General features: G+C 48.9%; 1 protein-coding gene across 2 annotated transcripts in view; it reads right to left on the bottom strand.

The window, feature by feature from the left end:
* The window catches only part of syt1a (synaptotagmin Ia), a 651,724-nt gene that overhangs the window by 65,188 nt on the left and 571,059 nt on the right, over positions 1-15,477 (bottom strand). For both annotated transcript variants that reach the window (XM_086009557.1, XM_086009558.1), the window contains exon 4: positions 3,729-3,913. In XM_086009557.1, coding sequence (XP_085865683.1) covers positions 3,729-3,913 — 185 coding nt within the window. The remainder of the gene's footprint in view (positions 1-3,728; positions 3,914-15,477) is intronic.

Raw genomic sequence — 15,477 nt, 5'->3', positions numbered from 1 at the left:
GCAGCACTCCCTCAGTACTGCCCCTCCGACAGTGCGGCGCTCCCTCAGTACTGCCCCTCCGACAGTGCGGCGCTCCCTCAGTACTGCCCCTCCGACAGTGCGGCGCTCCCTCAGCACTGCCCCTCTGACAGTGCGGCGCCCCCTCAGTACTGCCCCTCTGACAGTGCCGCGCTCCCTCAGTACTGCCCCTTCGACACTGCGGCGCCCCCTCAGTACTGCCCCTCCGACAGTGCAGCACTCCCTCAGTACTGCCCCTCTGACAGTGTAGCACTCCCTCAGTACTGCCCCTCTGACAGTGCGGCGCCCCCTCAGTACTGCCCCTCCGACAGTGCGGCGCTCCCTCAGTACTGCCCCTCTGACAGTGCAGCACTCCCTCAGTACTGCCCCTCTGACAGTGCAGCGCTCCCTCAGTACTGCCCCTCCGACAGTGCAGCGCTCCCTCAGTACTGCCCCTCCGACAGTGCGGTGCTCCCTCAGTACTGCCCCTCCGAGAGTGCGGCGCTCCCTCAGCACTGCCCCTCCGACAGTGCGGCGCTCCCTCAGCACTGCCCCTCCGACAGTGCGGCACTCCCTCAGTACTGCCCCTCCGACAGTGCGGCGCTCCCTCAGTACTGCCCCTCCGACAGTGCAGCACTCCCTCAGTACTGCCCCTCTGACAGTGCTGCGCTCCCTCAGTACTGCCCCTCTGACAGTGCTGCGCTCCCTCAGTACTGCCCCTCTGACAGTGCGGCGCTCCCTCTGTACTGCCCTTCCGACAGTGCGGCGCTCCCTCAGTACTGCCCCTCCGACAGTGCGGCGCTCCTTTCAGTACTGCACTGGGAGTGTTGGCCTGGATTATGTGCTCAAGTCTCTGGAATGGGGCTTGAACCCACAACCTTGTTTCAGCCTGATTCTCACTGCTGCCCACGAGAAGGTGTATCTCCCTTACGACCAAAGGGCCAAATATTATTCCGTGCGACAACAGCCTGATCAATCGTGAATGATAAAATAAAAAGTGGGTTAGTAATGAATCCCCAGGTGTGATCCACAGTTTGCCATTGAGCATTCTGATTGACAAATGTAGGAACATAGGAATTGCCAGACAGAAACAGACCAAGGTGCAGCTAGTTCATCTTCTACCATCCTGGAAGTCGCGGGATACTAAGAGTTGTTGGCCAATCACAGCGATCAATCTCCATCAATGAGTCTACAACTGGCCTAGACATGAGATGAGGAAGGCCCCAGTGGTAGAGAGCTTTGGGAATCGTGGCCGGAATTTTGCCTACCTGGGCGGGCCTGGTGCAGGTGGTGTCTGTGGCAGGTTGCGACGCCGCGGCTGGCTCCATCCCGCTGCTGAAAATGAACGTACATTAACGAGGCTTTTTAAGCCCCGCCCAGTGCATTACCTGGCCCAATGAGAAGGTGACGTCATTCATGATGCGTTTTCAGCCGGGGTCTTTGAAGGGACCACGGCCACATTGCATTTAAATACCAATGTAACATAGTGCTGTTAGTGCACTACAGCACTGGAGGGCTGCAAACACTGACTATGACCGCACAGAGGCACAGGGCTGCACCCAGGTTCTCCCATGACTCCCTCCAGATGCTTATGGAGGGAGTCAGAGCACGCCCATCGGAAGGGAAAAGGACTTCCCCAGACCAAGACAGCCTGGTTGCAGGTTGCAGAGGAGGTCACAAGCAGGGATGTGGTCAGGAGGACCTGGGTGCAGCGCCGTAAACGTTTCAATGATCTCATTAGATCAGGAAACGTTAGTACAAAGCCACACTCGACTGCATCCTGCTGTGCCTCTCATCACACCCCCATCACTCTGCCTTCCCCACCCTACTCCTGCACATCCTTCTCACACCAACTTACCCATCCCTCTCTATCTACATTATCACATCCACATCTCACTAGCCACCCCTCACACTCACCCTCATCCTAGTGCATTCATACCAACTAACAACACACAAGGGTAGCCACTTGGGTGTTTTATCCAATGTTTATGTAAAGTTTCTGTTAATGTGGTGTCAAACATAAAAATCTTTATTTTCGCCACTTTCAGATTGTCCACTGTCCACTTGGACAGATTTGTGTGTACCTTTGGAAGTGGTTTAGTGTGTTGCAGTGAATGGTGAGACATAACGGTACCCCCCTGTGAAAGGAATGACTTGGGCATTGTAGGGATGCTTTATGATGTTGGTATGGGGTGGTGCCAACCTGGTGCATCATGTGGCAGCCATATGGGTGTACAGCATCAAGTTAACTAAATCTGGATATGATGAGGCCATTCCTGGCCTCCCGGGCAGCAACGTGCTCGGGTGCTGATGCCCTCTGTCTTGTGCAGCATCAGGTGATTGCGGAGAAGGTTGGTGTTGTTGTTGGTGCTGCTGGTGTGGGGGCTCATCGTGGTCCGATTCTGAGGCCCAAGGTGAGACTGTTTAAATGGCACCCGTGTTGTTGGAATAGACAGCAGGTGAAGTACAGCTGTCAGAAGCATTCTGTCAATGGTGCGAGAGGTTCTTCCAATGAGGCGAGACTGGATGGAGACTTTGCTGGAAACACTTGCAGCCTGCAGAACCTGTGCTGGAAATGGACTGAGCAACAGCTTCTGCCCGAGGAAAGTGATCAGCTGTCAGGTGGGAGCTTTTACTGTACATTTCATGCTATGAAGTAATCAGCTGGAGCAATGGCCAATGAACTCCCACCTCAGGTTGACAGACATGGTTCCCGAGCTGTGTGAATCCCGTGGCCATGCAGGGAAATTAAAAAAGTAAGTGAAAAAAGGCTCTTAAGTGCCTATAAACTACCTGATAATTATCCACGGCTCTCTGGGGTAGAGAATTCCAAAGATTCACATTGAAGACTAATTTCTAGGGCTTGATAAGAAAGGAACAACATTTTAAGCGCTTGTTAAAATTGAAGCTCACCAGCTTTGTTGAACAGAATGAAAACAGACCTTGCTTGAGATGTGTGTTCCTGGAACCTCCCATTACACCAGCGCTAGGGAGAGGGCCCAGAGGAATCTTCAGGGAAGCACAGGGCTCCCGTTAGAATGAAAAAGTTTGTGCCTCACCGTTGGGATGTTTCTGAATCCATCAGTCTTTTCTGGAGGTCTCCGGGCAGCGGGGAGTGCGACGGGGACTCTCAGAGAGGCGTCAACATCTAACGTCACCCACTGGGGGGGAAATAAAACAAGACCACCTTCCCTGAGAACTGGGCCGGCCAGTATTACAGCTCGGGTTTGGGAGTTGAGAGCTCTTTTTTTGTTTTGGGAGCTTGAGGTGTATTCTCGGCCTCCAGTGTGTCCAGAGGAACTTGGCGATGTAACCCGCCATGTTTTGCACAGCTGTTGGACTGCGACCCTGACTGGTAGTAGGTGGGATGGATAGAGGTGGGTAAGGACTATTTAGCACCTTCAGTGAATAACTATTTACTATATTCATCTTCATTGGACTTGCCTTATCCAAAGATGATATGGGAAAATTATTCTATCTACTTCGGTACGGCGGTATAGTTGGTTATGTTGATCCAGAAGATTCCTTGGAGACATTTTTTTTTGGATATACTTTCCCCAACTTTTTAATCAATTGAAAGCTGTAACCAAACATTTAATTACTAATTAAATACAAGTCAATGAACAATAAAACAATGCATGACTTTTAACCATCACGTAAAGAAGAATTTATCAATGGCAAACAAGATTCCTCTTCAGCTATCTACTCACAAGATTCCCTTCCTGCATTACCTGGTCTTTGGCGGACTTCCCCATCTCCTTCACGTCTTTCATATTCATGGCATTCTTTCCTCCTTTTTCTTTTCCCTTCTTCTTGTTCTTCTTCTTCAAAAGGCATTTCTTGCAGATGCAGAAGCAGCAGGTGAGAATCAAAAGGACGGCGACAATGGCGATGGCAATCAAAGCCCAGGGAGGCACTGCAACAAAAACCCACAAACACAGCCCGCGTCAGAAAGAAAGAGCTGCCATTCATGTGGCGCCTGTTCATAGGAACAGGAGAAGGCCATTCAACAACACCAACAACAACAACTTCTATTTATACGGCGCCTTTAATATAGTAAAACATCCCAAGGCTGCTTCACAGGAGCGTAAATCAAACAAAATTTGACACCGAGCCACATAAGGAGAAATTAGGGCAGACTTGGTCAAAGAGGTACGTTTTAAGGAGCGTCTTAAAGGAGGAGAGAGAGGCGGAGAGGTTTAGGGAGGGAAATTCCAGAGTTTAGGGCCCCAGGCAGCTGAAAGCACGGCCGCCAATGGTGGAGTGATTAGAATCCGGGATGCTCAAGAGGCCAGAATTGGAGGAGCGCAGAGATCTCGAAGGTTTGTAGGGCTGGAGGAGATTACGGAGGTAGCCCCTCAAGTCTGTTCCGCCATTAGATCATGGCTGATTTGTATCTTGAACTCCATTGCCCCGCCTTTACTCCATAAGAACATAAGAAATAGGAGCAGGAGTAGGCCAATCGGCCCCTCGAGCCTGCTCCGCCATTCAATAAGATCATGGCTGATCTGATCCTAACCGCCAATCTACTATCACAGAACCATCTCCTGAATCTAACAGAATTAGACACACGAACTAGGAGCAGGATCAGGCTACACGGCCCCTGGGCCTGCTCCGCTACCCACAGGGCCATGACCGATCCGAACCTAGACTCATGTCCAAATTCCTGCCCGCTCCCCGTAACCCTTAATTCCCTTTACTTCAAGGAAACTGTCTATTTCTGTTTTAAATTTATGTAATGATGTAGCTTCTACAGCTTTTTGGGGCAGCATATTCCATGGACCTACTACCCTCTGAGTGAAGTAGTTCCTCCTCATCTCAGTTTTGAAAGAGCAGCCCCTTATTCTAAGACTATGCCCCCTAGTTCTAGTTTCACCCATCATCGGGAACATCCTCCCCGCATCCACCCGATCCAACCCCTTCACAATCTTATATGTTTCAATAAGATCGCCTCTCATTCTTCTGAACTCCAATGAGTAGAGTCCCAATCTACTCAACCTCTCCTCATACGTCCATCCCCTCATCCCCGGGATTAACCGAGTGAACCTTCTTTGTACTGACTCGAGAGCAAGTATGTCTTTTCTTAAGTATGGACACCAAAACTGTATGCAGTATTCCAGGTGCGGTCTCACCAATACCTTGTACAACTGAAGCAATACCTCCCTATTTTTATATTCTATCCCCCTAGCAATGAAAGCCAACATTCCATTGGCCTTCTTAATCACTTGCTGCATCTGCATACTAACCTTTTGAGTTTCGTGCACCAGGACCCCCAGATCCCTTTGTACTTCAGTACTTTCTAGTTTCTTGCCATTAAGATAATAACTTGCTCTACGATTTTTCCTGCCAAAGTGCATAACCTCACACTTTCCAGTATTGTATTCCATACTGGATATTCCTTGATAACCTTAACCAACAAAAATATATCATGCAGCACAGAGCGAGAACATTTGGCCCATTGGGCCTGTGCCGGCTCTTTGAAAGAGCTCTCCAATCACAAAAGCAAAATACTACGGATGCTGGAAATCTGAAATAGAAACTGTAAAGTCTGTGGGTTGTGCAGTTAATAAATACACAGACTTCAGAAGTAACAAACAAACAGGTCTTTACTATTCGAAGGTCCGGGCGAATCTGCCCCAGCAATCCGGCCACAACACTTATATACTGGTGTGGTCACTATCGGTATTACAGTATACAGAAGCCAAACAAATAGTGCCACACCTAAAGTAGTTCTCTTAAAGGTGAACGGTTACATTCAATAGTTCCCTTAAAGGTAGACGGGTACATACACTACAATCCTCCCTTTTTAGCTTATTGCTTACAGAGTCCCCGTTAAACATACATATCTTCAACTTCCTATAAAACAAATTACAGATATAATCTCGGTGGAGTCAATGTCATATAAAACAATTTACAGATATAATCTCGGTGGGAACAGTTCCCAGGTTCAGTCTCTGCGGAAACAGTTCATAGATTCAGTCTCTGATCTTGACTCGTTCCGAACAACATTTCTTTGGTGTAGCCGGTTCACCTGGCTAGCATGACTCCTCCATAGCCTTTTTCTTGACGTAACAGCTTGAACTTTTGTCCTGTTGAACCAGCAGTGCGGACTTTTACAACCAACTGGCTGTCTTGACATTTTCCAGTTTTTCAACTAATTTAGCTCCTTTCGTAGTGTCCCGCCTGAGATGGTAGAAGTGCTAATATTTTAGACAGTTATTATCTTCTGCTTCTTCTTTTTCTTTTCTGCCTTTTTGAAACTCTCGGAGCTCCTTTCTCGGCTGCCAGCTGTAGCGCCACCAACTCTCTATGTTCCTTAGACCTTAAGTGCTTCATCCGGATTTCAGCACTTTGGGAGTTTTCATCACAAGCTGGGCAGACCACATCCTCGTAATATTCAGTGTCACTCAACAGGTCATGGTAATATTCGGGTTTGTCCTGAGTTAGGCCAGCGAGAGAGCCTTCTTCTTCCTCCTCACCCATCTGGACGTTAGCTGACGGTGGTTCCTTCCCTAGACATCTTTCTTGAAAAGACTTCTTCATGCATTCATATTCATCCCGCTCTTCCTGGGTTATCTGCCATTCCTTCACGACGGACCTCATTTGTGAGTTCAATACCTTCCCTTCCATCGGGAATTGCGTTATCAGGCTATTTAATCCTTCTACTGAAGTAACGGTTTCCACATTCTTCTGTTCACCTTGACGTGATTCAACGTACTTTTGGCATCCTTGTAAAATTTGTGTTGCCACCTCAGCTATCTCCGTGACTTTTGAGAGCTCCGAACTCGTTCCCCCTGAAGATTGAAGCTCGTGTTCAGATTGTTCCCCTTGCAGAGTCTTGTCCTTCAGCATATGAAGGAGTTGGCTGGCCGTTAACTCTTCCCTGGGAACACGGTGGATCAGAGTCTTCTCCATTTCATCCACCTTTTCCTCCAATACTTCCACCTTCTGTTCCTCTTGAACTTTGGCTTTCAGCGCTCGGAAAAGTTGCGCCCTGATGCTCTCTAGTTCATGTTCAGGGACCATTCTTACAGTCTCTGAGTTTCTTACAGTTTCCTTTTCTTCCACTGAAAGGATTCCCAGTTGAATCTGTTCTTCAAGTTGTTGAACCTCGGTCATTGCCGCCTCATATTTGTCTTGGGTGTCCTTCAATGTTTTTATGAGTTCTTGGACATCCTGTCTTTCATGCTCTGCCATGTTTTTCACCTCTAATTTCTCATCTATGGATGGAACTTCTACCGATGAGTCTGTCTTGGCCTTGAGCTCATCAAGAATTTCCTGCAGCCTTTGGACTTCTTGCTCATGTTCAACCTTTAGTTGTTCATATGCTTCTACTGAAACTAGCTTTTCGGAGGTTGCCGAGTTAACCCCCTCCAGAATTGTAGCCTGGGCCTGTTCATACTGTTCTTTCAACTTCTCACACTCTGCTTGTAAGGAGTCGTAGAGAAGAACTGGAATAAAATCCTGGCTTCCTGAAGATTCCTCTTCCTTTGGTTCGTTCTGTAAATATTCTAGTTCCTGAACAGCATCAGGGGAATGTGATTGGTATTTGGCCACGATGGCTCTATGGTCGCTCTCTGCTTGAGCTAGCTGTCTCTGTTGTCTTTCCAGGTTTTCCCATTCGGTGTCCCAGAACTTTTCCATATTTTTCATCTCTTGTACGAGACGGTCACTCAACTGTTCTAATTGTTGTCGTACTTTGACATAAGTTTGCGTCCGAGCTCGGTGTTCTTCCATCGTGGATGAATCCTTTGCTTGAACAGGCTCAGAATTCTCTGTCAACCTGGAGTTCTGCTCTGCAGCTTTATTCTTCTTGGTACCATAAGTCCTTCTGCATGTCTTCGTTTTCTTCCCCATCATCGGCAAGTCCCTTTTAGCCTTGTCTTCCATATTCGAATTGGTCTTATCATCATCCATTTCAGAATCTGAGCTAATAGCTTGCACCGAGTCCTCCCTTATTATGGCTTTTAGGTAATGCCATTCCATGTCTATTTTCGTAATCCACTCCCGTCCTAGAAGCGGTGGTCCTCCCTCAGGTAATATGTACAAGTTCATTCTTGGGTGTTCTTTCCCCCTATCTCTCACCTTGACTCTTATTTTCCCCACGGGGTATACGTTATGCCCCGTGTATGTCTGTAATACGAACTTGGTATTTCTTAAAGGTATGTGAGAGAATAGCCGGTGGTAGTCCCTTCGGTTGATGACTGATAGAGCTGATCCAGTGTCTAGCTCCATTCTTACTTGGACTCCAGCTATTTTTAGTATGACCCAGATGGTCTGTAGATCCGTTTCTTCACCCACATTGTGGATTCTCAGACTACCCAGCTCCTGGTTGTTTGGGTCTGAGTCTGAATTCTATTCGTCTGAACTCTTCTCAGCCACCTTGTGTACCTTGTTGTACTTTTCTTGTGGTGGCTTCCTTTGATTGTTGGTCTTTTTCCCGGACCGGCATACCTTCGCGATGTGACCCAGTTTGCCACATTTCCTACACTCTTGGTTCTTAAACCAGCATTGATTCTGGTCATGCGTTGTCTTCCCACAACGGTAGCATTTTGTTGTGCTTGAAGTAATTTGGTCCACCCCGAGTGCCGCCGCCTTTAGTTGCATTTCCGCCGTTCCTTTCGCTGCGGCTTCGTGCGATGCAGCTATAAGGACAGCCCTGTCCAGTGTGAGGTCGTTCTCTTCCAGTAGTCGCTTCTGCGTTCCTTCTTTGGACAATCCGCATACGAACTTGTCCCGCAGCGCTTCTGTCAGATTCCCTCCGAACTGGCAGTATTTCGCTAGCCTACGCAGTTCGACCAAGTATTCCGCATTGCTTTCGTCTTTCCTCTGCGTTCTTGCGTAGAACTTGAATCGTTCAGCCAGCATCAACGGTGTGGGGTTCAAGTGGTCCTTCAGCACAGCCACAATTTCTTCGAAGGTCTGATCCGCTGGTTTATTTGGTGCTATTAGATGCTTCAAGAGCCCGTATGTTTTTGCCCCCATCGAGTTTAGCAATGTTATCGCCTTGTCGTCTTCCTCTATTTTGTTGGCTTCGCAATAGATCTCTATGCGCTCCACGTACGTGGCCCAGTCTTCTATTTCAGAATTAAAATCGTTAATATTCCCTCTCTTAGGCATCTTTCTTCCCTTGGGAGCAGCACCAGTATTTCTTTAAGTATTCTTATTTATTTGTTTATTTCTAAGATGGCGGTTTTCCCGCGAAAATGGCGGTTTCCCGCTCTTTCCTTCTCTCCCCGCCCACTTCACTGGCGGCATGTCAGTTAAGATGGCGGTTTTCCCGCGAAAATGGCGGTTTCCTGCTCTTCCTTTCTCTCCCCGCCCCCTTCAATGGCGGTTTCCCGCTTCTGTCGTCTCCTCCGCCTAATGGCGGCTTCCCGCGTTTCTTCCTGGTGGAAGGGGTACGCTTTCCCCACAGCGGACAGGTTCAGCCGCTGGGCTGGCTCTCGCACAGCTCCCCTTACTTGGCTCTGTCTTTTCCTCCCGCCCGCACGGCTCTACCGGCGCTGGGTACACCCCGTTAACGGAGGACAGTTCAGCCGCTGGACTGGCTCTCGCGCAGTCTCTCTCTCCGTACCCGGCTCTGTCGCTCTCTCTCCCGCACGTTCGGTTCTACCGGCGCTGGGTGCCCCGTTGGTGAAGAACAGTTCAGCCGCTGGACTGGCTCTCGCACAGTCTCTCTCCCCTTGCTCAGCTCTGTCTCTCCCACTCCCGCACGTTCGGTTCTACCGGCTCTGGTTACCCCATTGGTGGAGGACAGCTCAGCCGCTGGACTGGCTCTCGCGCAGTCTCTCTCCCCTTGCTCGGCTCTGTCTCTCTCTCCCACCCGCACGGTTCCTGTTCGCCTCCCAACCCTCTCGCAGACCGGTGTTTCCCTCCCCGGCTGCGGCTGGGTTTCTCTTCCCACGCCTACTCCCAGTCTCAGCGCTTCGTGGCTGCGGCGCTGCCCGGCTTTTCCCGCCGATCGAGGTCCGACTGTCTCACGACGCCGTTGGACCCGACTTTCTGACCGGCTCCGTTCCCCCCTCGACCGTGGTCGAGTGCACAGCCCTTATCCTCCGGATATTCTCTACACCTTCCCCTACTCACAGTCTCCGCGGCCGCCTTGTTTCCTGCTGATCGGCTCACTCCGCACCGTGGTAGAAGGGTAGTCAGTGCCTGTTGCTAATGGAAGCTTTTGTTGCTAAAGTCTTCCTCCGTCCTCCTGCTGCAGCCTCGTGTTTTCTTTCAGCAGCACGACGAGGGCGGTTGCCTCTCTTCGACGCTCTTCGTTGCTTTGGTAGTCTTGCCGCAGGGTACGATCGGACTCGTCGCCACTGTAAAGTCTGTGGGTTGTGCAGTTAATAAATACACAGACTTCAGAAGTAACAAACAAACAGGTCTTTACTATTCGAAGGTCCGGGCGAATCTGCCCCAGCAATCCGGCCACAACACTTATATACTGGTGTGGTCACTATCGGTATTACAGTATACAGAAGCCAAACAAATAGTGCCACACCTAAAGTAGTTCTCTTAAAGGTGAACGGTTACATTCAATAGTTCCCTTAAAGGTAGACGGGTACATACACTACAGAAACAGAAAATGCTGGATACACTCGGCAGGTCAGGCAGCATCTGTGGAGAGAGAAACAGAGTTAACAATTCAGGTCGATGACCTGATCAGGTTCTGACGAAGGGGCCATTGACCTGAAGCGTTAACTCTGTTTCTCTCTCCACAGATGCTGCCTGACCTGCTGAGTGTTTCCAGCTCTCCAATTGGTACCACTCACCCCTGCTCTTGCCCCGTAGCCCTGCAAATTTTTCCTTTTCAAGTATTTGTCCAATTCTCCCTTTTGAAAGTTACTATTGAATCTGCTCCCACCGCCCTTTCAGGCAGCGCGTTCCAGATCACAACAACTCGCTGAGTAAAGAAATGTTTCTTCATCTCCCCTTTGGCTCTTTTGGCAATGATATTAAATCTGTGCCCTTTGGTTATTGACCCTCTTGCCAGTTTCACCCTTATTAAAACCCCCCATATTCATGTTGGCAATTTAAAAAATATATTCTCGGGGTGTCGGCGTCACTGGTGACGTAGGAGAAAGAACAAAAGGACTTGTATTTATCTCGCACCTTTCACCACCTCAGGACGTCCCAAAGAGCTTTACAGCCAATGAAGTACTTTTGAAGTGTAGTCACTGTTGTAATGTAGGAAACGTGGGAGTCAATTTACGCACAGCAAGCTCCCACAAACAGCAATGTGATAATGATCAGATCATCTGTTTTTTGGTGATGTTGGCTGAGGGATAAATATTGACCCCAGGACACACCGGGGAGAACTCCCCTGCTCGTCTTCAAAATAGTGGCCGTGGGACCTTCTACATCCACCTGAGAGGGCAGACGAGGCCTCGGTTTAATGCCTCATCTGAAAGACAGTGCAGCACTCCCTCAGTACTGGCACCGGGGATGTCAGCCTTATCTCAACCATCATCATTAAGAACAGATTATCTGGTCATTATCACACAGGTGTGTGTGGGAGCTTGCTGTGCGCAAATTGACTGACGTTTTTCTTACATTACAACCGTGACTACGCTTCGAAAGCATTTCATTGGCTGTAAAGCGCTTTGGGACATCTTGAGGTTGTGAAAGGCGCTATATAAATGCAAGATCTTTCTTTTTTCTTTCACATACATTGCCACTGAAATACAAGTACATCGTTAAATGGAATATCCTGTGGTACCCGCAAACATTACTGTGTGCATGTGTTACTAATAATAATGATGACAATTTATCAAGACAATCTACAGCAGTTACTTATTCATGTGATGCATTTAGTTACCTTTGATGTATTAATCTTACTTGAAGTGTTGCACAATGACCTGGTCGTTGGATTGGACAGTAAACAGTAATCCGAGGTACGCTGACTACGACCAGGTTAAGTTTGAGAGGGGAGTGTCGCCAGCTCAAACCGCCTTTACCTTGTTTGTTATGGCGGAGTAACTGTGCATATTTATTGGACCAATCGCTTTTTGAGAGCAGGATAAACTTTACAGAGAAAGGAGCAGCTTTTTGGCCCCGATATTAACTTTAGGCAGATTCCCCGCTAAGGCCCGAGTTAAAATTACAGCCGGGTCTCAATGATGTCATTGGGGCCGCAACATGTATATGTAAAGAAGGGCCCTCTTGGCTCCGGGCGTGTGTCCTTGCTGCCTGCTCAAGAGAGCAGGTTAAAATTGCAGGTGTTGCGATCATGGCGGCTTTCGGACAGGTAAGAGCCAGGAGTGATTTTAACTGCCCTCCCGCCAGGTTTCTGCTGAGTGAGTAGGGTTAAAATCGCCCCCAAATGACTGCCAGTGAGCAAGGTTGTCCACCTTTGGATCTGGGCAAGGGTCTGTTGCAGGTTAACTTCCATCAGCGGTTTCCCTTGAAAGTGGGATTCAGTGCACAGGTCATGGGCAGAATCTTAACAGCCAAAAACTAGTAGGCTGGGGTCAGGTCAGAGATTAAAATTTACAAAATCTGAAACAGAAACCCAATCCGCCTCGAACCCGCCCACTTCTGGTTTTAACGGAGGCGGGACGAGGGGCGGGTGACCAATCCGCTCGCAGGAGGCGGGTTGGTCATTTAAATATTACAATGAGTTTCCTACCTTCATCTTAACAGTGATTCTATTTTTAACTCATGTCAGCTGGGTTTCCCAGGCCTCGGGAAACCCGGCAGGTGAAAGGAGGTGAGGAGGGCTGAATCAATGATGTGAGTGCCTTTACAGCACTGCTTGTGGGCCAGCAGGAGCAGGAGTGTTTCCTCCAGGCCCAACAAACTACCTAGTAAGCCCCCCGTGACCTGTCAGCTAACCTTCCCCCACCATTGGACCCCCTGACCACCACCAGACCCCCCTCGACCACCATCGGACCACCCAACCACCACCGGACTGCCCTCGACCACCACCGGACTCCCCGACCACCACCGGACCCCCCCGACCACCACCGGACCACCCCCGACCACCACCGGACCCCCCCGACCACCATCGGCCATGATTGAAACCCCACCCCACCACCATTGGACCCATCGACCACAATCTGTACCCCTCCCCACTGCGATTGGACCCCCTCCCACTATCGGGCCCCCCCCACCCCACAAGATCTCTCCCACCCCCCCGCTAGACCTACCTGCTCTCAGCCCAGCCCGGCTGTGACCTTGTGCTGTAGGCTTTCCCGCCCGTAGGCCTCCAGGCCGAAAGTCAGGCTGGCTGTGGGCGGGAAACCTACAGAAAAAAAAAATGTAAAAGACGTCCTCGAGTTAAAAGCTGCAGGACGCTCGGGAAACTCGTATTTCCGGGCTTCCCGACCTCCAAACAGCCTTCCCCCGCACGGAACGCGCCTCCAAGCTAAAATCCAGGCCCTTATAGCTGTACGGAGGGCCATGTAAAAGGGCACGGGGGGCATAGAATAAGGTTCTGTGCCGACAGCAACTATGTTCCACTGCCGGGAAAGAGAGATCTTTCAGAATTCACCTTTAGCATTGCGAACCTGAACGGCTGCCAATGTATCTTGAAATCAAGTGGAATGGAGCAAAGCTGAAGCGTCCCCTCACTCAAATCTCTACGTGGGAGTTGACAGTGTTTCCATTCAGATATCTCCCCAAGTCATCTCGATCTTGAGGATCAGCATGCTGCCGAGTTTAATCAGATGACAAATCTGAAACATGTTGTCTTCTTGGGAAAAGGATTGGCATTACCATCGTCGAATCCCCCACCATCAACATCCTGGGGGTCACCATTGACCAGAAACTTAACTGGACCAGCCACATAAATACTGTGGCAACAAGAGCAGGTCAGAGGCTGGGTATTCTGCGGTGAGTGTCTCACCTCCTGGCTCCCCAAAGTCTTTCCACCATCTACAAGGCACAAGTAAGGAATGTGATGGAATACTCTCCACTTGCCTGGATGAGTGCAGTTCCAACAACACTTAAGAAGCTCGACACCATCAGGGACAAAGCAGCCCATTTGATTGACACCCCATCCACCACCTTAAACATTCATTCCCTCCACCACCGGTGTACTGTGTTTGCAGTGTGTACCATTTACAAGATGCACTGCAGCGACTCGCCAAGGTTTCTTCAGCAGCACCTCCCAAACCCGCGACCTCTTCCACCTAGAAGGACAAGGGCAGCAGGCTCATGGGAACACCACCACCTCCAAGTTTCCCTCCAAGTCACACACCATCCTGACTTGGGGCTGGATTTTCATTGAGGAGTCGGGTAGGAGGCGGGACTACTACTTTTGGGGTTGTAGTCCCGCCTGCATCGAGTTCTAGCCAACCCACGCGATTTAGACTAGATTGACCTTGTTGAGCCTGTTTTGATTTCTTTTTGGGTTCAATAAAGACTCATTTCTGAAAGAGAACGTTGTTTAATCTAAAGTCTTGTTCAAGACTTTCTACAACTTTTTACAGAACACATAATGCTGTGATGCATCTAGAATGAAACCGAAAGTAAAACTCCTCTGGACTGCTTGTCTCTCACATGACCTCTGCTGGTCAGGCACAAGTAATCAAAAACACAGACAAATATGCTGTAAGGCATAAGTAATCAAACACAGACAAATATCATCACTATTTGCTGATATCATTACATCTCCCTTTCTTAACACAAAAGTATTTTACTTTTAACTAACAACATTTAATGAACTTACATTATCATTATCCTGATCAAGGTTTTTTACCCTTGCTTTGTGTGTTCACATGAAATATGTCAATACACTAGAACTTGAAGAAAGAATAAGATAACATTACTTCCTTCTTTAACAATAGTCCTTAAATTTGCTCAATGAGTCTCTCAGGAGGCTTCACGTGTCTTGAGGATTTTCTGATTGATTGTCCTTGAATCTGAGTTGTTGCCTCAGATGATTGGTTCTCAGCTGTGTGATCAGGTTGTTCACCAGTATCAGTCTCTTGACCTGCTGTGGCTGGTCCCATGAGAAGATCTCGACGATTTCTTCTCAGAACAGCACCCTCATCTGTCTGAATGGTGTATGATCTTGGTTGAACTTCACTCAGGACAGTTCCCTTCTGAGTCCATGTGTTTGTTTTGTCTTTCAACCTTACTTGGTCACCAGTGTGGAGTTCAGGTAGGTTTTGTGTTCCTCTGTCATAGTAGTACTTTTGCTTTTCTTTCTGTTGCTCTTTGAACTTCCTCACTTTCTCCCCCTCTTCTGTTTTCAGGAGGTTCTCCGGGATGGGTAGGTTTGACCTTAGCCGACGTCCCATCAGGAGCTGGGCTGGTGACATACCACACTCGAGCGGCGTTGTGCGGTATACAAGCATGCTTTGGTAGAAGTCAGTTCCACTGTCTTTTGCCTCGTACATCAGTCTTTTCACTGTCTGGACCGATTTTTCCACTAGTCCATTGGACTGTGGATAGTGAGGACTTGACGTTGTGTGGACAAAGTCCCACTCTTTGGCAAAGTGTCAGAAATTTGCATTGTTAAACTGGGGTCCGTTGTCT

The sequence above is a fragment of the Somniosus microcephalus genome, chromosome 16 (assembly GCF_052327205.1).
Source record: "Somniosus microcephalus isolate GS21.2 chromosome 16, FLI_Smic_1.0, whole genome shotgun sequence".
In the NCBI taxonomy this organism is placed as follows: domain Eukaryota; kingdom Metazoa; phylum Chordata; class Chondrichthyes; order Squaliformes; family Somniosidae; genus Somniosus; species Somniosus microcephalus.
The sequence above is the reverse complement of the archived record's forward strand: the minus strand, read 5'-3'. Positions and strand labels throughout refer to the sequence as shown.